Source organism: Natator depressus, chromosome 10 (assembly GCF_965152275.1).
Source record: "Natator depressus isolate rNatDep1 chromosome 10, rNatDep2.hap1, whole genome shotgun sequence".
Taxonomy (NCBI): Eukaryota; Metazoa; Chordata; order Testudines; family Cheloniidae; genus Natator; species Natator depressus.
The window spans coordinates 58,816,858-58,839,510 of NC_134243.1; the positions used below are offsets into that span (position 1 = coordinate 58,816,858).

The 22,653-nt window shown below is 42.3% G+C and overlaps 1 protein-coding gene across 1 annotated transcript in view; it reads left to right on the forward strand.

Moving 5' to 3' along the window:
- Nucleotides 1-1,657: 1,657 nt before the first annotated feature.
- Nucleotides 1,658-22,653, forward strand: part of RFX7 (regulatory factor X7) — a 116,017-nt gene continuing 95,021 nt past the window's right edge. Inside the window, exon 1 of the mRNA XM_074966299.1 lies at nucleotides 1,658-2,138. Coding sequence (XP_074822400.1) covers nucleotides 1,975-2,138 — 164 coding nt within the window. The 5' untranslated portion in view covers nucleotides 1,658-1,974. The remainder of the gene's footprint in view (nucleotides 2,139-22,653) is intronic.

Sequence of the window (22,653 nt, forward strand, 5' to 3'; positions counted from 1 at the left end):
TGGGCTGGGGATCATATGGCTTGATTCTCCACTCCATCTGAGAGGCAATAAATACAGGAATGCTGAGAGAGTGAAAGGTACATAAAAGCCCCCTTGGTGCCTCCTGTATTTTCCATCCTGCTAGAAGCAAGTCCAGCTGCTGTTGTATGTTAGATCAGCCTCCAGGCTGCTCTAAGTTTGCACTGCTCATAGCTCCACAGAAACCATAGGAGGCCAAGAGTAAGCAGAGTGCAGCACTGCTCTAGTTTTCATCCAGAATTCCCCTATACTGAGAGCTTTACGGTGGCCACCACAAAGCTATTTCATTGGCTCTAAGCCAGAAAGGGAGGCCCCTACACTAGGGGTAAGACCCAAGCATGGAAGGGAGATCACTGCCTTTATGGTACCTTTATGCCACTGGAGTGCATAAATGGTTGTAGGGCAAGAGAGAATGAAGCCTATCATTCATTGTTTTATCTGTATTGTGGGGTTTCTAGGAAACACAGAGCACTGTAAAACAATAAACAACAGTATTTGTAAATGACAGGTTTCAGAGTAGCAGCCGTGTTAGTCTGTATTCGCAAAAAGAAAAGGAGTACTTGTGGCACCTTAGAGACTAACAAATTTATTTGAGCATAAGCTTTCGTGAGCTACCGCTCACTTCATCAGATGCATTCAGTGGAAAATACAGTGGGGATGTTGTTTCACAAACATTAACCCACATTGCCTGACTTTGGAGAATCTCTGTATATGCAGTAGAATGCTGATAACAGAATATCAGGGAAGACATGTTTAGATAATTGTTATGGCAGAGTGTAAATTTAAAGTACATATCTATGTATACAGGCACAATACAACCTCAGTTATTCTTAAATATTGGGTTTGTGAATTCTAACCAACAGGTGTTTTGCCTACTACAGTGAGTAGCTTTTAATGAAATGGGGCTGTTCATGTGAGTAAACAGAATGCTAGGTAATACTGTATATAGTTACAGATTGGGCCCTGGGCCCTAACTCAGCAATCTGATCCATGTTTGCAGACCCCTGCACCTATGTGGCATTCCAAGGGACCCTTCTTGTGATGTGTTTATCTGTAAAATGCCATGCAGACCTATGGCCCTGTACGTATGACTAACAAAACCAACAGCCCAGTCTCAAAAAATGTAATCTATGCATTTGGCTAATCAAGGATGTGCAGTGTAGGGGCACATTTTACCAGTGCTATTCTGAGTGGGCTACCCCAGCTCCCTTCCCCTGGTGTGATGCCTTGTGCGACTCTTGGGTAGCAGGTGAAGGGCTGCCCTGTATCTCGGGGGCCGCCTCCATACCACTGCATCTGGATCTGTTGCTGGGTGCCTAGTGCAGGGAGTGCCCTGCCCAGCCTTCTCCTTCGCATGGCCACTTGGCAACACTGCATAATCCTGCACAAACAGCCTGGACCCCCACTGACACAGCCAGCCGGAATCAAGGGCAGGGCGCTCCTTTCCCCCCTGAGTCCGCCGTGCTGCCTGAAGCCGGAGGCACGCTGCTGCGGGAGTCAACTTTGCCCCCTTCCCCGCCCGGCTACCGCCGGCTGGGTCCCTGCCCTGGTTATTCCTTCCCTCGCCCCCCCTGTGTCTGAGCCGTGTTGTTGCTGTCTGCACAGGGCGGCAGTGAGCCTGCGCGCACGGGCTGCCTTCGCCTGGCAGCGCCGCAGCAGGGCAAGCGGCAGGCAGCGCTGTGCGGGCTGCTTCGGGGCTGCAGCGGGGCCAGGTGCTGGCGGGGGGCGGCGGCGAGCCCGCAGCGACCCCAGAGCGCGGGGCAGCGCCGCGATGCGCCTTCCCTTTGGGAAGGCTCCCCACCCTCCGGCGTAGCAGCGGCTGGACCCGACGCGGCTTCTCCTCCGTGATGTCCCCCAGGCAGCCGGGAAAGGCGACTCACTCGAGTGCTGGGGTGAAGGCCTAGTGTCTCCAGCGCCGCTCGCGCCCGCTCCCTCTCCCGCACCCCTCCGCCGGCGATGATGGCAGAAGAACAGCAACCTGATCCCCAGCAGCAGCAGCAGCCGCCGCCGCAGCAGCTCCCCGGCACCCCCGCGCCAGGGGGGGCTCTGCCAGCCCTGGTGCCCGGGCTGCAAGGGACGGAAGCCAACGCGCTGCAACACAAAATCAAGAACTCCATCTGGTAAGAGCAGCAGCAGCAGCCGCCGCCTCCATGGCACGCTGGCTGAGCGCTGAGCCGGAGATTTGCTCGTGCAGGCTCCGCGTGTGCATTGCCGGAGCCTGGCGCGCGCTGATAGGGCCCTTGACTTTGTTTTGGGGGTAAATTATTCCTTAATGTGCACATCTGAAACCACCCTCCCGTCCCCCGAAAATAAACGCTAAACGTGTTTGGTTTTTTGTTTGTTTGTTTGGTTGGTTTTTTTTGAGCTGCAGAAAAACAAGTTGCTTAAAATCTATCGGGATCGAAACACTTGGTGCATTTAAAAGAAAGGAGGTTGGGAGATAACTTGCACTGCATGATGGTGGTGTGTATCTGAGGGGTGGGGGATGGGGAATGGAAAATGTGTTTACTTGGCTTTGCAGAGAGAGAGAGAGAGAGAGACCCCCCCCCACACACACACAGGAAGAAGCGTATTGTGAATTTCAGCCAGACGGACCATTGTCCATAAGAATATTAATAGGCAACGCAAAACCTGCTCAGCTGTAGGATTAGTTACCTTCCCTAAATGTTTTTCCATTGTTTATTCAAGATTAAAAACCATCCAGGAGAGGTGGTGGTTCTGCATTTCCTGGGAAGAACGCACCTTTTGGAAATATATATTATATACACACACCTGTGTGTATAATATATATTATATCACGCACATAAATGTGTATCTCTTTTATTTAGAGGATACCAGCATTCCCCCCCCCCAGGAATTATATACAGTCAAATGTACTCAAGCGTTTGGTTGGCTATGTTTACATTCATTGTATCCAGAGATAATGGTAATTATAGTAGGTTTGTGTCAATATAATGGATGTAGCCTCACCTATTTAAGGTATCTTACTAATTGAATATTGTTTTCTGCTTATTAATAGTCTTTTTGATATATGAATTCATCTCATCCCCCAATAATACAAAGTATTAATGCATCAAGGAGTGCAAATGTTATAATAAAGATTGTATCAGTGTTCCTATTATAAACCTCTATTTCCATGGATTTGCAATTAAAATGTGATTTGGGCTAAAACTTGGCATGGTGGCATTTCCAAGAATCCAATTTTTGGTACAAATTTTAAACAAAATCACCTCACAGTAAACCCATGTTCTGCTGAATTTAATATTAGTTTTTAAAAACTAGTTAAAAAAAGTTAACTGAGTTACGTTTGTCCTCCAAATAAAAAAATTGCTTTGTTTTGAGAGTGAAGTATTGCAAAGGCCTCGCACCTGCAATATGTGGATTGAGCCCTTTGGGTACATTTTGAAAATTGGGAATTCTATAAGTTACAATAATTTTTGCCTTTTGCAGTATCCATATTATGGATGCCTAATAGCCAATGTACTGATCCAGTGTTTATAGTGCTTCATACTATAGTTAGCTTTTATGGTATGTTGAATTAATATGTATTTTAAAAGGGAGTCCAAAAATGCTAAAAATATTATTAGGGAGGTTGTTATGTAGTTAAACTGATATTTAAAAAAACCTAGGAAATTAAAATTAAACAGTAAATCACGTTCTCTGTCCTTAATCCACACACAGCCTTTTGTTTAGTTTTTGTGTGCAATAAGGTGACTTAAGGAGACAATATTAACTGATGAATTTCCTGGATGTTCCGATTGTGTTACCTTCAGATTATTCTGATTTATAATAGGTTTTTGTGGTACATATTTATGTTTTCTCCCTTCTCTTCTCATCAACATGGTATTTGGAAATCAGCTTCTCAGACAGCATGTTTACATTGCATTCAGATTAGGTATCATGTCCAAGTTGAAGACAAAATGGCTACTAAGTAAAATCTCTCCTTTAATAAGAACTTGCTTTTTAAAAAGAAGACTTGGGTATTATAACATTACAGTCAAAGATAGCTTGGTTCAAATATGTAAAGTGTTTGAGTAAATAACTTTTCTTCACTTTCAGTACAAAAGAACTTTATTAGCTTCACCAAATGTACTAGCTTAGGCATCACCAAAGTATCTGAAACCATCAGAGGTTTTGCCAGTACATTGTGATTGTCTCCTCTTCCAATATGGCTTGTAGAATTAATAGATAGTTGTTTAGCCATCCTTCACATACACATGACCTTTACTTCTTGACTGTCCTGACAGCTTTCTTGACAGGTCTAAAACTTCTGCAGCACTTCCAGATAGTATCAGTGCTTGCATATTGTACTGTAAACATACAATATGTGAAACAACTTATTTATAATAAAATTGCACTTCATTTTCAAACCTTACTTTACATTTTGTTTTTCTGTCTGTGGAGAGCTAACATGAGAAATCCTGTGTATTCTCTTAGTACTGTACTGCTAGCAAGCAGTCTTCACCTGAATGTCTGATTATTATTTTTTTTTGTTTTTACTATTTACTAGTGTCCTATATACTATATTAGTGCAGATTCAGTTATTCTTATTAACCAGAAATTAAGGTAGCTTTGCAAAAGAAAAGTAATATACATACAGTACTTATATCATGCATTGGAAACTCACTTCTTCCCTGCTCCCAACCCAAGAATTAGTACTGTTTACAGTAGATGGAGTGTACTGGCAGTTAATGTATTGTACAAGCTATTCTTGAGCATAATACTAAAATGACAAGATTCCATCTTTATGAGTAGCTTTAACTTATCACTTGTTGAGAAGAGTATTTTCTCCTAGGTTTTGTGTTTTAGGAGGTCAGTGTTTTTTAAATTCTGAAGGATTTAACACATTTAAATGAGTAACTTTTAGCGTTGTCTCTACTGTTTTATTCGCCGCCCCCCCCCCCCCATTTGCGAGTATAGGGGATGGACATTTTTAGTTTAAAAGATGTGTTTTCTAGTATGCAAAACATATTTTCAATCAAAATAGTATAGCAGGATATAGCAACTACTGAAATACTGGACTTGCTGAGCACAAACAAGTCTGTGCCTGTCCTTCCACTGTACAGACAAATATAAATATAGTATGTGATGTAGGCCTCTAGCAGGACAATGAGTTATTCATTATCTTTGCTCATAGTTAATTTATTCTGTTTATTAAATTAAAATGTAGTTTGACAAAAGAAGTAACTCTTCTATAATTGCAAACATCTAGTATCTCTTTAAAATTAAACACTGGATTAAATTTGAGTGTTTAAGGTTGACGGCACGGTGCATATTGAAGACTTTCAAAAGTATTTAGCAGCATTTTAAGTTAATATTTTTATTCACACTTTAAGAGTCCACTGGAGGGGATAAATGGGAAATTTCTCAGATGTTTTTAAAATGACCAGGAAGCATTAGCATTACAATCATGTCTGTGTACAGGTATGTTTGATAGTTATGGCTTATTAACACTTGGTTGATTAAAAGATTAAGGATTCTGTATTGTCTGTCCACAGAATCATTTTTTTCAGCTGACCCGCTTGAATGGGCCCAAAGAAGTGTTGTCCATTTTTATTTTGTATCGCACATATAACTTGCTCTGACAGTTGGATATGTTCTTACAGTGCTGATGAAAAGGACAGAAATAATATTAGACTTCTTTTCCCAATGACGGATTAGAAGTCTAGACTAGAAAGAACCTGTCTTTACAGAGCCTAGACTCTCTGATTAATATCAGGGTTTGTAAATTGCCTTAGTCTTCCCTGGACATTGGGCCTCAGTATGCTTATTTGCATATCATTGTAGATTCATTAAAGCTTTTATATTAATAGCTTTTTGTCCAGATACTAAAGCCTTAGGAGGGAAAACCTTACCCTGTTTAGCTGTCTGTGCATATAGACTAATGGAATTTCAATTAATTTTTTTGAGTGAGAATATAGTATTATCAAATAAGTGTTTTATTTATATATGGAGCCTGTGTACACAAACATACTGCTGTGGGTTTTGAGTCTACTCAGAATTCCATTAGGTTGCTAGAGAATATCCTGTTGGTGGAAAAAATCAGCCAGTACTGTACATGCATAAAAATGATGTGGACAGAGATTAAGAAATTTGGATTGCAAACAAAGAAAAGTATTTGCTGACATTCTGCACTATGTGCAGTAAACAGTAGCCCCAGTGGTTTTAGGCAATTTCAACCCTCTCTTACTACCCTATTCACAAGGTCCAGTTCACATCCTATAGCTAGTGGAAATTGTTTTGTTTTCTTTATCCTTATTTTGACTGCTTGGCGAAAATTATTAAATTAAAGACTTGTTTACTGTTGCTGTAAATTGTCTTCTATTTACATCCACACACATAGTCAGGCCCTGGGTTTGCTTACCTAGCCTAGATCCCAGTAGTTTATTTTTGTCCTTAAGGCATCTGCTATGATTTTAATTTGTTAATTCTGCATGAGAGGTGAAGGCTTTTTTCCCCATGTCAGACATGAAAATCGCACTGAGGACTAGGCAGTGTGGAGTTTAGAACACAAAGCATTCGCAGTCTGTCTAAGCAGACTGGGTGTGGGCTTCTGATCATAATTTTGTCCTCAGATCTGTCTTTTAGCTAGTAGTATGGTGCGCTATGCCAAAACTGCATGAGCTGGGCTGCTCAGTGGCAAACTCCTATGTGTGGCAGGGTCCAGTTTAAGTCCCGTTGAAGTCAGTGGGAGTTGAATTGGCCCTTGTTCATTTTAGACTCTTGGTTTTGTGCTAAGAAACTAGGCTGGATTTTATATCAGTTGTTCCTAATCTCTTGAAAGCACAGCCCCTCTTCTGGAGAATGAAACAAGTCATGCATCCCCTGCAGTCACACCTCTCTTAATTAATATGTCATCTGCTCATAAATTGCAGATAACTCTTCATGCCCGTGCTTTGGAAAACACTGGCGTGGGCCTTCATAATTTGAATCTCTCCTTTTTTGCATGCTTTGATGAGCAGTGAAATAGTTAAGTGTTGACATTTAAAGAATCACTATTGAAATGAAGGGGCAGTTCACACCTCAAAGTTATTATTTCAGACTCTCTGCAAACTCAGGCTCAAACATGTTTGACAGATTTATTCTGCAATCATGGAGGCTAAAAACTATTGTGGGGGGAGGGGGAGAAATGCTGAAACTTTGGAGGACAGTTTAGGAGTTTGTCTGCAGGCCCTTCAACACCCAGCTACTCTTTCATGCCTCCACAAGGAGCATCTGCCATGATTTGGGAAACATTGTTTTTATTATATAAAAATCACAAAACTAAATTGTTTTAATCCAAAGGGGAAAAAATGAGTATAGAAATAAACTTTATCAACGAGAGACTCTTAATTTCCCCCATCCACCAAACTTGGTATTTCAGTGCTGAGGGGTGTCGGTCGCTCACATTTATTGGAATTTTGTAGTCATGGAGTCTTTGTGTATATTTTATTGTTAAATCTACCACCACGTTAAATCTACCAACACAGTAGGCCAAGTTTATCCCTGGTGTAAGTCAGTGGAGTTATATCAGGGATGAATTTGGCTCAGTAGCTAGGTTGTATTAATCTTGCTGTTAAAATATTGACGTGCTGCTAATGACAGGGGTCGTCAACAGCATTGAAGCAGTACAGCTTCACAGATGCCCTGTAAATACAAGGGGTTACAGCATGTATACTTGGCTAATGAGTAAGAAGACTTATCTGTTTGAGTTTTGCTTCCTAACCAGACTATTGATAAAGGTGCGGACTGGGAATTTCAAAGGACTCTATGGAGTCAGGAGCAACACATTAAATTTCAATGATATTTGGATACCTCATTCCCTTATGGTCCTCCAGCAATCCCAGCGAAAGTGCAGATCCTCTGCATCTGGGGGACAGATGTAACAAACAGAATACTTTGAAATGGTGACAGTGTCTGTATAGACAGTATCTGAAATCTTCCATGACTTGTAATATTGTGCGTATTTATGTATTGTTTCTGCCTGATTGAGCTTTGTGCAATGCAATGTAGCCCAAGGCCCTTGTAATACCTCAGCACTATGGGACAAATAAAGAATTAAGGGAAAGAGATGGTCTAATGACTAGAGTAGGGGACTGGGAAATAGGTTTCTTGGGCTGTGTCTACACAACAGAGGCTATGCCAGCATAGTTGTGCTGGCATAACCCTGTAGAGTACATGCAGTCTATACCACTGGAATGGGTTTTTCCACTGGTGTAGGATCACCTTCCCATACAAAATCAGCTATGTCAATGGAAGCATTCTTCTGTCAGAGTAACTACATTTACACAGTGAGCTAGGTTGGCACCGCTGTTTGGTCAGGGGTGTGGGTTTTTTCAGACCTCAGCAAATGTAGCTGCATCAACCTAATTTTTAAGTGTAGACCAAACCTTTGGTTATGCTCCTAACTCTCACTGTTCCTGTAGTCTCTTGCTTGTGTGACCTTAAACACGTCATGCCAATGCTTGTGCCTCAGTTTCCCTATATATAAAATGGAGATGTTTACCCACCTTTGTAAAGTACTTTTGAGATCCTCAAATAAGAGGTACTGTAAAATTGCCAAGTGTTATTGTAGCTAACTCAGTTTTCCTTGGCTTTGTGGCTCTACTGTCTTAGGCTGTGTAGGGAGACTTTCCAGTCCAGAACGTACTGCTGTTACTGTATACATAATGAATTGTGGACTGTGTACTTTTTAGGTCAGTGCGTGCTGGCTGCAATGTGGGTCAGCCTGATCAGTCCTCTCTGGCTGGAGTTATCTGGGTGTGACTGCTTGTTCTCTCCAGATTGGGTAGGCACCATCTGCCTGTTACCCTTTTACCTTAGTTGGGTGTGAAAATGGGTGTTCCATCCTTGATCAGTGAATGGGGGTAGCCTGCCCCTTGACCAGGAGAGCTGGCTAGCCCCACATCTGTCATGTGAAGGGGGAGGAGGCAATACCTTCTTCCTCAAGGAGACTTCCTCCTCTGGATACCTGCTCATCTAAAATATCTTCCCTCATTTAGCTGGTTAAGAAAGCACTTGCTCTGCCCCTTACAATGGCAAGGAGCTGCTCTTGGCAAACTCTGCATCCTCAACATCCCTCCCATCAACAGGTGCAGACTGCGACTCTGTCCTTGGGGAATGGACAAACTTAGCTGCATAGATGGTGGGGGCGGGGAGAGCGGAGTAGGGAGAAGCAACTTTTCAAAATGGGGAGCATCCACCAGGACAGGGGAGTCTCTCTAGCTCTGGGGGCATTTTTTTACGAGATTAGAAAATAATCTGAATAAAATGAACACTGACCTTTATGTAACTTTTGAGAGCGAGTTGAGGTTTTATAAAAGACCCTGACTTTCTGAACGTGGCAGAAATAACTTCGCAGAAGTGAAACATTGCAAAGCTGCTAGGAGCAAAATCAGAGCCAGCCTTTTCCACATTTATTTGGAAACACTGGGAGCTAAGAAAATGTATTGAAAAAACATTGCCAAATCTCTTATTATTTGAAAAAGAGCCACTACTGTTAACTTCATTTAAAATATATAGGAGAGCATTAGATTGTTGACCTCACAGCATAAACATATATGATTTATTTTTTTCATAAACATTCCACTTGCCACCACAGGTGTTTTCTTTTTCTCTTTGTTGCAGCAAGTCAGACGGTGCAACATTGTAATATAGAATACATTTCTAATTCATTTTTAATAAGCAAAGAATTGTCTGGACTGTCATCTCAGGCTGATAATCTAACCTCCCCTGAGCCCTAAAGGCCAAATTCCCTGTAAATTGGTGCAGTTCAATTGATTTCATTGGCATTGCACCTGTCTGTGTGCTAGTGGGAAGTTTGATTCCAAATCTTGATATATGTTTTTAAAAATACTCCCAGTTTTATTTCCAGCTGTTATATAATTTAGTAAAAATATACTACTACTGGAGATCGTACTGTTTAATTTTAAATTGGTCTGAGCAGATTTACATGGAAAGCACTGACATATTTTTGTAGTCTTGAGAGAGGGGATTGCAGCTTCCGTGACTAATGTGTGTGCTTTCTCTTCTTACCCTAATTCTGCACATTTTGCCAAACAGAAGTATTTGGAATTGAGGTAGAGCTGCAAAATTCAGATCAGGATCCAAATCTGGGTTTTTTGTTCAGTCCATCTCTAGTGTTAATTAGTTTATTTAAAATAGTTCTAAAAAGCTGATACAGCTGCAAAATAGATAGATGGATACAAATACATACATTGACCTTACAAAAAGGCACCCATCAGAATATCTCAGGGTGCCTGGTGCAAAAAGTCTCACAACAGTAACAAATTTTAGTTGACCACATTCAGCATAAATCACAGGAATAAATAAAAATGCAGCAATCCTGCCATTCCTACCAATAAAATTCTACCCTGAAGGTCAGCAGAAAGGAGCTGTTCCAGACTTACAAGAGAAGTGAATTGTGGAGTTTTCCAGAAATACCCTGCCACCAGCCTCCATACTTTTGAGTGTTGGAACTTCTTGCTATAGCCCCTCAACAGATCTTCTTTGTAGAAGAATGTAGGGACAGAAGCCGTTTTTCAGGTTCTAGGCTCCAACCTTTATAGACCTTTATTGGTTAATAGGAGAACTTTGAATTTACCAACAAGCAAATAGGAAGCTAGTTGCCAGCCATCATATTATCAGTGAGCTTTCATTGACTACCAACAAGAGCTCCACTTTCTACCTGCTAAATCATTAAGACAGCTAAAAATTAATTCAAAGCTGTCAGATATTTTTCCATGTCATTATTTGCTGTAATTGCCATAGGGATGTTATACAAGTGAAACAGGATGGGGAGGTGGTCTGTGCAGTTTCAGATGGGAGGGAGTGTGTCCATGAGTAGATCTAACATATGGCCCCTGCTTTGAGTAGGTTTGAGAATGCCTAGAATTGATATTTGTGCCTGTCTCTTACTATGAAGCACAAATTTCTTTGCCGACTTTCTGAAGCTGGAGCTATTTAATTAATTAAATTGGCTAATTCTTGAATTTAGTATTGCAAGAATAAACTCGATGTACACAAACAAAATTTTTGGCAGATTGTTAAAATTACACAAAGTTTTTACTATCCCGAATACTAAAGTTTTGTTTAGTACATTCCTATCGACTGCAGAGACTTTTTCTGGATAAAAATTGTTTACATAGTATAGGTATGAAATAGCTCAGTTGCGGGTTTTCCCCTTTGTGGTGAACAGTGACTGTTCATGCCAGACCACTGTAAGCTTGTTTCTAGTGGTAATGTGTGAAGTAAACTAGGGGAAAAAATTGGTTGACTAACCCCTTCTTTATGATGTGCATTGTCTTTAATGGTAATGATGATACCAGGAGGATAGTTACCTTTAAAATCATCTTCAGTTTTTCAGTGTATGTACTAAATACTTTGCTTTCAGAGTTATACAGAGACTATTTTCTTTCCTCAGGTAAGCACAGAAGTAAGTGCTTTGTTTCTCCTGTATTGGTTTGAGCCAAAATTCCTTGATTGAAAAAAAAAATTCTGGGAAGAACCAGCAAGAACAAAGAACTGGGAAAGAAAAGCACAGTCTAGGAAAGAGAATAAGATAATGGGGGTCTGAAACTATAACTCAGAAATTAAATAAAAATAATTTTGAAAACATTTGACTATAAAAATCTAATATACACCTGAACTAGTTCTATTGTACTTATTAAACTTATGCCATTTGTTACATACCATAGCTGTAGAAAATTAAAGCTTGATGTGCTCCACTCTGTTATTCTTTAAGCAAAAATGGGTTGTATTCCGTTTGATCACTGCTCTTTCAATTGGATATTACAGTACATGGCTAGTGTGCAGTCTACATAGTTAAACTGTGGTTTTGTACAGACTTCTTACACCTGTATCACTCTGAGTATCTTGCTTATTTAGTTTAAAATACTACTTTAATGCTTTTCAGATTAATTTGCACTGCGATAGATGTCTCTCATCTGGGTTCAGGTATCCGTACAGAGTTAAAACTATGCTCGTTGCAGTAAAATGATGTTTCAGTGGCTTCAGAAAAGGGTTAGGTGGCCACTTTGGCCTTACTGAACTTCCCCTCAAGGCTTCATGTAAGTGACTGGAGCTGTTGCATTAGGACCAGATTTTTAAAGCTACTTAAACGTTGCTGCGGTCAGCATTGCAATGGCTAACTGATTGAGGAGCCTAAATCTCAATTTCAGAAGGGGTTATGCACTTTGGAATTTAGACTCCTATGTGCCTAGATCCCTTTTGAAAATGAGACTTAGGCTCCTAAATCAGGTAGGCATTGCAGCGCTGAGTGCAACAATGCCTAAATACCTTGAAAAATCTGGGCCTTATAACTAAGGGATGTTGTTGGTATGTTTGGAATGGCCCTCTAGTTGTTTGGATTGTATCCGAAATAGGAATAAATTGGTGACACTGTGTGCCCTCTCTGAGGACTTGAAATGTGGCATCCCTCCAGGTTTTAGCCTGTCTTCATTTACACATGATATGTTATCTTTTCTTACTGTGGAATAGAGTATCGGTGTGGTGTTTCACAATTATCTTGCCTGATAGACCCTTCAAGCCCAATTTTCCCCCTGGAGGTGTGCTTGGGTGATATTTCTGCTCATTGTCAAGATGCCTCATTTCCAAAAAGAGAGGTCTGGTTGCTGGCTAGGGTTCATATCTTCACTTAAGGGAAAGCTTGAAAGTAGTTATAAACTTTGTCGTTATTTTTGGAACACATCTTTTTAATGGTCAGGTAGGTGGTTCAGACATGGAACAAAATGTTCATTTTCAGATGAGAAATATATATGGGCTGCATCCATACTCCAGTGACTTTGTACCAGCAGCATGTGCAGTTGCCACTACGAGGTTCTTAAAACTTCTCTGCTAATGCAAAAAGTAGGAGCACTACTGCTGCCCAACCCAGTTACATTACACTGGTTGCTTATAACAGTGAATATGTATTTTTTTAAAATTTAAAGCCAGCAATTGCCTAAGTACATTTGAGAGCACCACCAAGTGCTACATCCTCAGGAAGCCTGTCCTCCAGCAGCACCTGCTTCGGGTTGGCAGGAGTTTGTGCTACTGATGCAGTGGTTCCTAGCATCTGTAACTCGTTCCTACTGAGCATCTTCCATGGCTGCTCCTTGCCCATGTTCAAAAAGTCATCTGAAAACACTGCTTCAGAATTTTTTTCTGTTGTAATTTGGCAACCCCTCAGCAGGCCTTCAGCCTTTCTTTTTAAAAAATTGGTACCATATTAAAATAGAGACCAAAAGCTGAGTTACATTATGCAGCATTTTGGGGTGGAACACTATAGAAATAAGTAATAACTTAGTCAAGTTAAAGACACATGAGGCCCAGAATTTGAAGTCTCTAAACTTTATCTGGGGTAAAAAGTGTTCTGTGGATCGGACTGTAAGCACCCTTTTAAAAAAATCTGCTTTGGCTCTATTGTTAATGGTAATGTTGGAATGCTAACACCCTTTTCCCCAAAACAAGACAAAGTTTTAGAATTTAGTGGCTGGTTCTGTTTCTTTTGAATAAATATCCCAAGCTGACTCAAAGAGCCCTTTAATAACAAAGAAGTAAAAAGAAGTAAAAAATTTTAAACTCTCAGTACTGTGGATGACCCTACGTGTTGCAGTTGAACAGTGATATCTTTATTAAGGAAGGTGTGTGTAAATGGATTGCCAATACTTGCATTTTAAAAATGGAGATCTCTACTACCGAGGGATAAACTTCTGATGTAAAATCTGAAAATTGCCTCTTTTCTGTATGACAGCCTCAATGATGTTACCAGCTTTAGGATCAACCTTGAGGCATGCCACCACTGTAAGTGTTAAGCAGTTTTTTCCAATCCCCGGAAGGGGTTACCTTACCATAGAATAGTTCTTGTTCTCCAGAGAATGATGCAACCACAGTCAGAGAAACAGATTGCCTCACCCTTGTTGCTGTTCAGAGCTCTGCTGTAACGTACTACCAGTCCCAGAAGTTAAAAAAAATCATGAGCCAGACCCCCCCAAAATGAGATTGGCTCTAGCATGATGAGCCTTTTTTCACTGAAATGGTTTGAGCCACCAGTACTTGTGCAACTTGGAATAATATGATTGTGGCAGGTGCTGCTGGAACTCTTACTGGAAGACTAGCTGATCAGGGTCCTATTGTGCTAGACATTGGATAAATACATAGTAAGAGAGAATCTCCCGGCCCCGAAGAGTTTACAAGCTAGTGTAGACCATGATGGTAAGATTGTGATATGGGAGCTGGAACTGGGACTACCAAGCTCATATGGAAGCCAGACATGCATTAGATTTGAACAGGATTTTTGTCCCTGCTGAGCTGGGCAGGATTCACAATGGTGACTTTACAAGTGAAAGACTGTATCTCATTTGCAATGCCCGAAGGCATCTAGTCCCTGTAGGTGCTAATGTTACACCTTGACAATAAGGCTGGCTTTCTGGAAACATAACCTCACTATGGCCTTTTCCACACTACACAGTTTGTACACACTGCAATGCTGCTTCTGCCGACAAAACTCCTGCTTTGCCGACAAAATAAAACCACCTCAGTGAGAGCCGTAGAGCTTTTTCTGGCAAAGTTATATCAACAAAGTATCAGTGTAGATACTGCGCTTGGTTATGTCGCTGTAAATGGCCTCCAGGAGGTGTCCCACAATGCCAATCCTGACCGCTTTGGTCAGCAGTTTGAACTCTGCTGCCCTTCACCCAGGTTCACAGGCATCTACCCCTCCCCCTCTGAAGGCCCAGGAATTTTTGAAATTTCTCTTCCTGTTTGCTTGGCGTGGAGTGGTCTCATCACATCTTCCCAGCTGACCATGGCTGCTCCACATGGCAAACACTCTCCTGCTTGGAGCACACCTGAGTTGTTGGATGTGCTGGCACTTTGGGGTTAGGAGGCTGTGCAGTCCTAGCTCCGCTCTAGCCATAGGAACTTCGATACCTATGGTCAGGTTTCTTGTGGCTTGTTGGATAAGGGCTATGAACAGGACATGCATCAGTGCCATGTGAAGATAAAGGAGCTGAGGCAGGCATACCAGAAGGCAAGGGAGGCCAATTGTTGCTTTGGTGCTATGCCAAAGACTTGCTGTTTTTATAAGGAGCTAAATGCTATCCTTGATGGCGACCCCACCTCCACCGCCAAGAGCCCGGTGGATATATCAGCATGGCTGGAGGCGGCGGACAGTGGACTCAATCCCGAGGACAAAGTCATGGATGACGAGGTTGAGTTAGAGGACAATGTGGAGCCCATGGCAGGGTCGTCTGGTTGTGCAACAAGTTGGGACCTCTTTTCCGCTCCGGAGGGGTCTAACCAGTCCCAGCAGTCTGTCTTTGGCGCGCATGATGCAGGAGAGGAGAGCCCTGGTAAGTGATCTTTTTGAGTTGCTGCTGCTCTATTATATTCTAGAATAACAGGACTGGAAGGGACCTCAAGAGGTCATCTAGTCCAGGCCCCTGCACTCATGGCAGGACTAAATATTATCTAGACCATCCCTGACAGGTGTTTGCCTAACCTGCTCTTAAAAATGATGGAGATTCCACATCCTCCCTAGGCAATTTATTCCAGTGTTTAGCCACCCTGACAGGAATTTTTTCCTAGTGTCTAACCTAAACCTCCCTTGCTGCAATTTAAGCCCTTTGCTTCTTGTCCTATCCTCAGGGGCTAAGAAGAACAATTTTTCTCACTCCTCCTTGTAACAACCTTTTATGTACTTGAAAACTGTTATCATGTCCCCTCTCAGTCTTCTCTTTTCCAGACTAATCAAACCCACTTTTTTCAGTCTTCCCTCATAGGTCATGTGTTCTAGTCCTTTAATCATTTTTGTTGCTCTTCTCTGGACTTTCTCCTATTTGTCCTCATCTTGCCTGAAATGTGGCGCCCAGAACTGGACACAATACTCCAACTGAGGCCTAATCAGCACGGAGTAGAGCAGAAGAATTCTTGTGTCTTGCTTACACCACTCCTGATAATACATCCCAGGATGATGTTCACTTTTTTTGCAACAGTGTTACACTGTTGACTCATATTTAGCTTGTGTTCTACTATGACCCCCAGATCCCTTTTCCGCAGTACTCCTTCCTAGGCGGTCATTTCCCATTTTGTATGTGTGCCACTGATTGTTCCTTCCTAAGTGGAGTACTTTGCATTTACTATTTACTTCAGACCATTTCTTCAGTAGCTGAAGGGATGGAAATGTACAAGACTAGTTGTGTTTGAGTGTGCTCCACATTCCCATTTGCAGCTACGCAGTGCAGTGGAACAGTGTGTTAATGCACACCAAGATTTCATGGGAATCCTCCAGAGAGATCGCTAGGAAACTTTCCTGGAGGTATTCGCCAGTCCTCTGCTGAAGGTTCTTTGGCAGAACTGCTTTGTTCCTTCCCCTGTTGTAGAAAAATTTCCTGCGTCAATTGGCAATCACTGGTGCAGGGACCAAAGTGGCACACAGGTGAGCAGCATGGAGACCGGGTCTGAATCTGCACATGTGCAGGAGATGCACCCTTGCTTACCCTCAAGAGTGAGATATCGGCTTCAGTGACCCCGCCTGTGGAAAATGGTGGTGGAATTTACAATATTGTCCCTAGTTGCCTGCAGTGATCCCCTTAAAAAAAACACCTAGACCCTTTGCTCCATATTGAGGCCCCCTATCCTGACCGAACTCACCATGTTTAGGGTGTTTGCTGAGATGTGTGCTTGCCAAGGGACAGTGAGAAAGTGATTTGTATGTAAAAAGAACTATATTTTAGTATGATGATTCAATGCTGTGTGTGAACTAACAGTCATGCTTCTGTGAATTGTTTCTTGTGCTTCTGCAGATGTGGCTTTCAGGGGAATGCCCTACACGCTGGCGGAGCACCTCCCTTAGATAAGAAAATGACCAAGGTGAAGCAAGGAGGACATGTTCTGAGAGGTGTTCCAATCCTCAGAGGCTGCAAAAAGCAAACGCAGGGAATGGAGAGAGACCCTGAAGGAAAAATTTAAAATAGAAAGGCAGGACAGAAAGGAGAACAAGGAGCACACTGTAAAGAGCCAGGAGCGGATGATAAAAGTGATGGAGGAGCAAACAGAGACGTTGAAGTCCCTAATCACGCTCCAGGCAGAACACATGCATGTTTGCCCCGGCTCTGCAGCTGGTACAGAACTGCTTTCCAGGACCTCCCCAGGCTCCTCCCACACATTCCTTGCAACTTTCTGGAACGGTCTGGTACCCCGTTTACTCCATCCCTTTAGACAGTTTACAAAATGATAGCTGGACTTACAGCTATGACAGCCTGCACTGCCCTGCACTCTTATCTCCCTTCGCACCAAGTCTTTTGTGTGTGTTGTTAATTGGTATTTAATAAAAACAAACTCTGTTAAAGATAATTAATCTTTATTTGTATCCTACAAATGGTGGTTGCTGCTGGTAGTAATACATAGTGGCAATTTGATCATTTGCTGACTACAAATCCTGGTTAGGAATCATAACAATTTTCATCCAAGGCAGCAAATTAACAAAGCATGGCAGAGTGCTGTATAGAAAGACATATTACTGGTGCTCATTGTCAAAATGTTGCCTCAAAGCCTCCCTGATTCGAATATCCCCCCACTGTGCTCCTCTAATAGCCCTGGTATCTGGCTGCTCAAATTCAGCCTCACAAATATTATGGAGCACACAGCAGGCTGCTATGACCACTGGAATATTTTCCTCATTTAGGTCTAACCTGCCACAAAGGTAGCGCCAGCGCACTTTTAATCTGCCAAAGGCATAGTCTATGGTCATTCTGCACCTGCTCAGCCTATTGGTTAAGTGCTCCTTGCTGCTGTTCAGGTTTCCTATATAAGGCTTCATGAGCCATGGAAGTAAGGGGTATGCTGGGTCTCCCAGGATCACTGTGGGCATTTCAGCATCCCCCCACTGGAATCTTCTTGTCTGGAAAGATAGTCCTTGCTTGCAGCTTTCTGTACAGGCCAATGTTCCTGAAGATGCGTGCGTCATCCACCTTCCTGGACCACTCTGCGTTGATGTCAGTGAAATGCCCACTGTAATCCACAAGCGCCTGCAGTACTATTGATCTGCTCTGTCGCAAGATGGTCCAGGGTTAAAATTGGAGTACGGTGTCATCTATCAACCCACTGCAATTAGGGAATCCCATTGCCACAAAGCCATCCAATATTTCATGCACATTGCCAAGAGTCGCAATCCTTCGTAGGAGGATGCGATTAATGGCCTGGTACACTTGCATTACCGCATCCCCAGTGGTCAACTTCCTGATTCCAAACTGATTCGTAACTGACTGGTAGCAGTCTGGAGTCGCCAGCTTCCACACAGCGATTGACACGTGCTTCTCCACTGAGAGGGCAGCTCTCATTTTGGTGTCCTTGTGCCGCAGTGCTGGGGTGTGCTTCGTACACAGTTCCAGGAAGGTGGCTTTCTGCATCCGAAAGTGCTCGTCATCCCACCACTCAGACCTTGATTCCTGAGCCCAAAAGTAATGGTCCACCATATTCAACTGTTCCATGAATGCCAAAAGTAATGGGGCATTGTTTCTTTCAATGGCACAGAGCAGGTCAGGCAACTCTGATTTCTGTTCAGATTGGGAGTTCATGATATACTGTATGACCATCCACGATGTCTTCATAACAGTGACCACAGCAGTAGAGAGCAGTGTGGGATACATCCTTTCAGACAGATGGCTGGTGCACAGTAAGCAGCGGCTTTTGAAAAATGCCACGAAATGCATTCGGAAGCCTATGGAATGCTGGGATGGAAAAAACTGCATTATGAGATGTTGAGCCCGCACCCACAATGCACTGTGATCCATTTTGTCTTCCCACAAGTCCTAGCCGTAGAAGGTGGAGAGTAGCACAGTGGGACAGCTACCTACAGTGCACTGCTCTCATTGTTGATCCTAGAGCACCAACTGTGGATGCACTCCGCCAACAGAAGGAGCGTTGTGTGAATGTGCTCAAGCAATGTAATTATACCGGTTTCTGACTGTCGGCTTAACTTGCATCAACAAAACTGTGTAGTGTAGACAAGGCCTTAATCTGGCTCTGAACTTTTTGGCTCTTTCACAGGCAGGGTCTTCCACTCCTTTTTCATGCAAGCAAAATCTCCCAGGCTTTGCTCAGCCTCAAACATTCTAAAGTGCCACGTCCTTTCTTAAAGGACACTCCCATTAACACAAATCCTTACTTAATGACCTGTATACTAGTATATGGATATTTTTCTTCATCCCCACAAGTCATCAGCAGTGTTTGATCCACAGCTCACATCGTTTCTTCTTCTGCTATCAGAATAATTGGAGCAGTGAAGGCATGCTGTTATCCTCTGTGGATGAATCCACAAAGGAAAAAAAGAACACGTTCGGGCCATTGGTTAGAGCAGTTGAATCCTGAGTATCTGGATTCTTGGTTTCTCTTCCTCAGGGAGCAAATTGTCATCTAATTGCTAGAGATAGTATAGCCAAATGTAATGATGCCTCTGATTAGGTTGGCCCACCACAGTTAAGGATCCCCATTGCAGCAAAGCCATCCACTATGACCGACACATTTCCCAGAGTCACTACCCTTGCTAGCAGAAGGTCACTGATTGCCTTGGCTACTTGGATCACAGCAGCCCCCACGGTAGTTTTGCCCACTCCGAATTGATTCCTGACTGAGCAGTAGCAGTCAGGCGTTTCAGGCTTCCCCAGGGCTATCGCCACTCGCTTCTCAACTGTCAGGGCAGGTCTCACCTTGGTATTCCTGCACTTCAGTGCGAGGGAAAGCAACTCACAAAGTTCCATGAAAGTGGCCTTATACATGCGAAAGTTTCGCAGCCACTGGGAATCATCCCATACCCGCAACACTATGCGGTCCCACCGGTCTGTGCTTGTTTGCTGGGTCCAGAATCGGCGTTCCACTATATCAACCTGCCCCACTGCCGCCATGACGTCCCAATTGCCACATCCCGTGCTTTCAGGAATGTCTGTGTCCATGTCCTCCTCACGAGTAGTCCTTGTGCTGGCATCTCCTAGCCAGGTTCTGCACATACTGCAGGATAATGCGCGAGGTGTTTACAGTGCTCACAATGGCAGCGCTGAGCGGGCTCCATGCTTGCCATGCTATCACATCTGCATGGCAAAAAGGCATGAAACGATTTTGTTTGCCATTGCTTTCAAGGAGGGAGGGGAGACTGACGACATGTACCCAAAACCACCCTCGACAATGTTTTTGCCCCATCAGGCATTGGGAGCTTAACCCAGAATTCCAATGGGCAGCGGGGACCGTGGGATAGCTACCCACAGTGCACCACTCTGTGAGTCGATGCTAGCCACGGTATTGAGGACACACTCCGCCAACCTACTGCGCTTAGTGGGGACATATACAATCGACTGTATAAAATAGCTTTCTAAAGATCAAGTTCTATAAAATCAACCTAATTTTGTAGTGTAGACATGCCCTGAGAGGACAGAACCAGATCTCCTGGCATGGAAGCAATGGCAGAGTCAAACAGCTATGTGGTCTAGCAGCTAGAGGGTAGCAGAGCCACACTATTAGCATGGGTTACAGAAGCATTTGATTTAGCATGTTCCTTTTGAAAAATGATAGCAAAGTGAAAGAGACTTGGCACTGGTGAACCGGACGGCTGTGTGCTGTTCCTAACTCTGCCACAAGTGATCTTATGCAAGTTCTTCTTTTATCTGTCAAATGGGTGAATGATAGTACATCACGATAGCCGTATGAAGCCTTGACTCATAATAAGGGTTGTGAAGGGCAAAGGAATAGTAAGTCAGAGGAAGAGCTGTGGTTAGAACCTCATTGTTTCTGTGCTTGCAATTCAGTTAATCTTTCCCTAGCCAAAAGGGCAGTGTGTGTGTGTCTGCTTTCCCAAATTCATATTAAAGCTCCAATTTTATATTATGGTGAGACTGCTTGCAGAAAGGCCCAGAATCATGTTACAGTTTGGAAGTGTTAACATGGTGTAGACAGGATCCTCTCTTCTTAGGGCTCTGGTAGAGTAGCGTGTTCCTTACATTGCAGGGGTCTTGCCTATGGGCCAACTGGTTTTTTGGAGGAAGACTATTTAACAAGGATTGACGGCATGGGGTATTCTTCACTTAATTGCAAGGTGTAGTTATTCAAATCCAGGAGAACTAACTCGATTTTAAAAGAAACACAAATTTTTGATTTGTCAGGTTGAAGCTTTGTACATATATCTAACTTGAAAATTTCCGTTATTAGTGTATAAATAAACTATTATTTTAATGTCACTAGTAGTAGGATAAATCATCTGAGAATTTTAGAAAACTGCTATAGGAAGAAAAACCACTATTGTGCACAGGTATATTTAAGCAGTATGTAACTGTACACACGACTAGTCCTCTTGAGTTCAGTAGGACTATTTATGTACTTAAAGCATGTGTGTAAGTATTTGCAGCACAAGGGACTAAAATTATAGTTTAACAACTTTTTAGTAGCAAATCTTTGCCACTTCAAAACAAAATTGCTTCAGAGTTACACTTTCAACACATCATAGCTGTTGTGAAATTTATACACTGGCCAAAGTTTTCACAAATAGGACCCCGATAAGTTAGAATTCTAATGTGGAATTTTCGAAAGCACCTAAATGACTTACTGACTTCATACTGCAGACTCTGAGGAATGTGAGCTGTTTGGAGCACAATGGCTATGAAGTGTTGAAATTTAGTATCTAAGAAGGTAGTGTTGTTTTTTAAGTATAGCACAAGCTATTTGCTTATCTGTCTTGTGTTTCAGGTTTTCTCACAAGTAAGGACATTAAGGTAGTCATGGATTTTTCTTTTAAAATAGTCATAAGCTGAAAATGTGAAACACACAAAAAAAATCTATGTAAAATGTAAAATTCTAACTATGAAGAAACTAACAACTATAAATGTCCATATTAGCAATTTAAGACTAAAGGGGGAAATAAAGAACTAGCAATATGTAAATGAGTCTAAATCCTTTTTTAAAATGATTTTTTTAACTGCACTGCTTTCTGAGCCTGTGTATTAGCCCCTTACACCTTTTTCTGAGGGGTAGGATACATACAGCCTATCTATCACATTCCATTCAAGAAAAGAGCTCTCCAACTCCCTGCCAATTTCAGAAAACATACTGGAATATTAGTAGTCTGAATTCTCTTCTCTTTTTTTAATATAGAGAAACAGTTCCTTTAATACCCTAAATAGTTTACACTGAAAAATAGGCATACAGCTGTGAAATCAAAAACTTATTTATACCTGCCAGTGAAAGACACTGTCGTGTTCACAAGAGAGAGTCAATCCCCTTGATGCCCAAGTCTGTTCTCCATTACATTTGTGAGAGGATTCATTGGTGTGAAAATCGAGTATAATCAATTACATAGCCCTCTTTTATGGAACCCCTCTTTTCAGAATTAATGGTCAAACAGAGATTACTGTCCACCTCAGAATAGTACTTATGCAGACAGTTCAGAAAAATTGTTAGTTGTTTGAAGATGAAGCGATAGCAAGTCATGTACCAGATTGAGCAGGTGACTTTCTAAAGTTCATCTAGGTAAATATTGTCTTTTCCTTGTTTGGTATTTTTGTGTCTGTAAGCCTGTCCTGAGTTGAACTCCTTGGTGCTGTGCAAACAAGTGGCACTTCGCATAAGAAATTTCAGCTTTTACTGTAAGTTTTTTAGGACACCTGTCTGGGG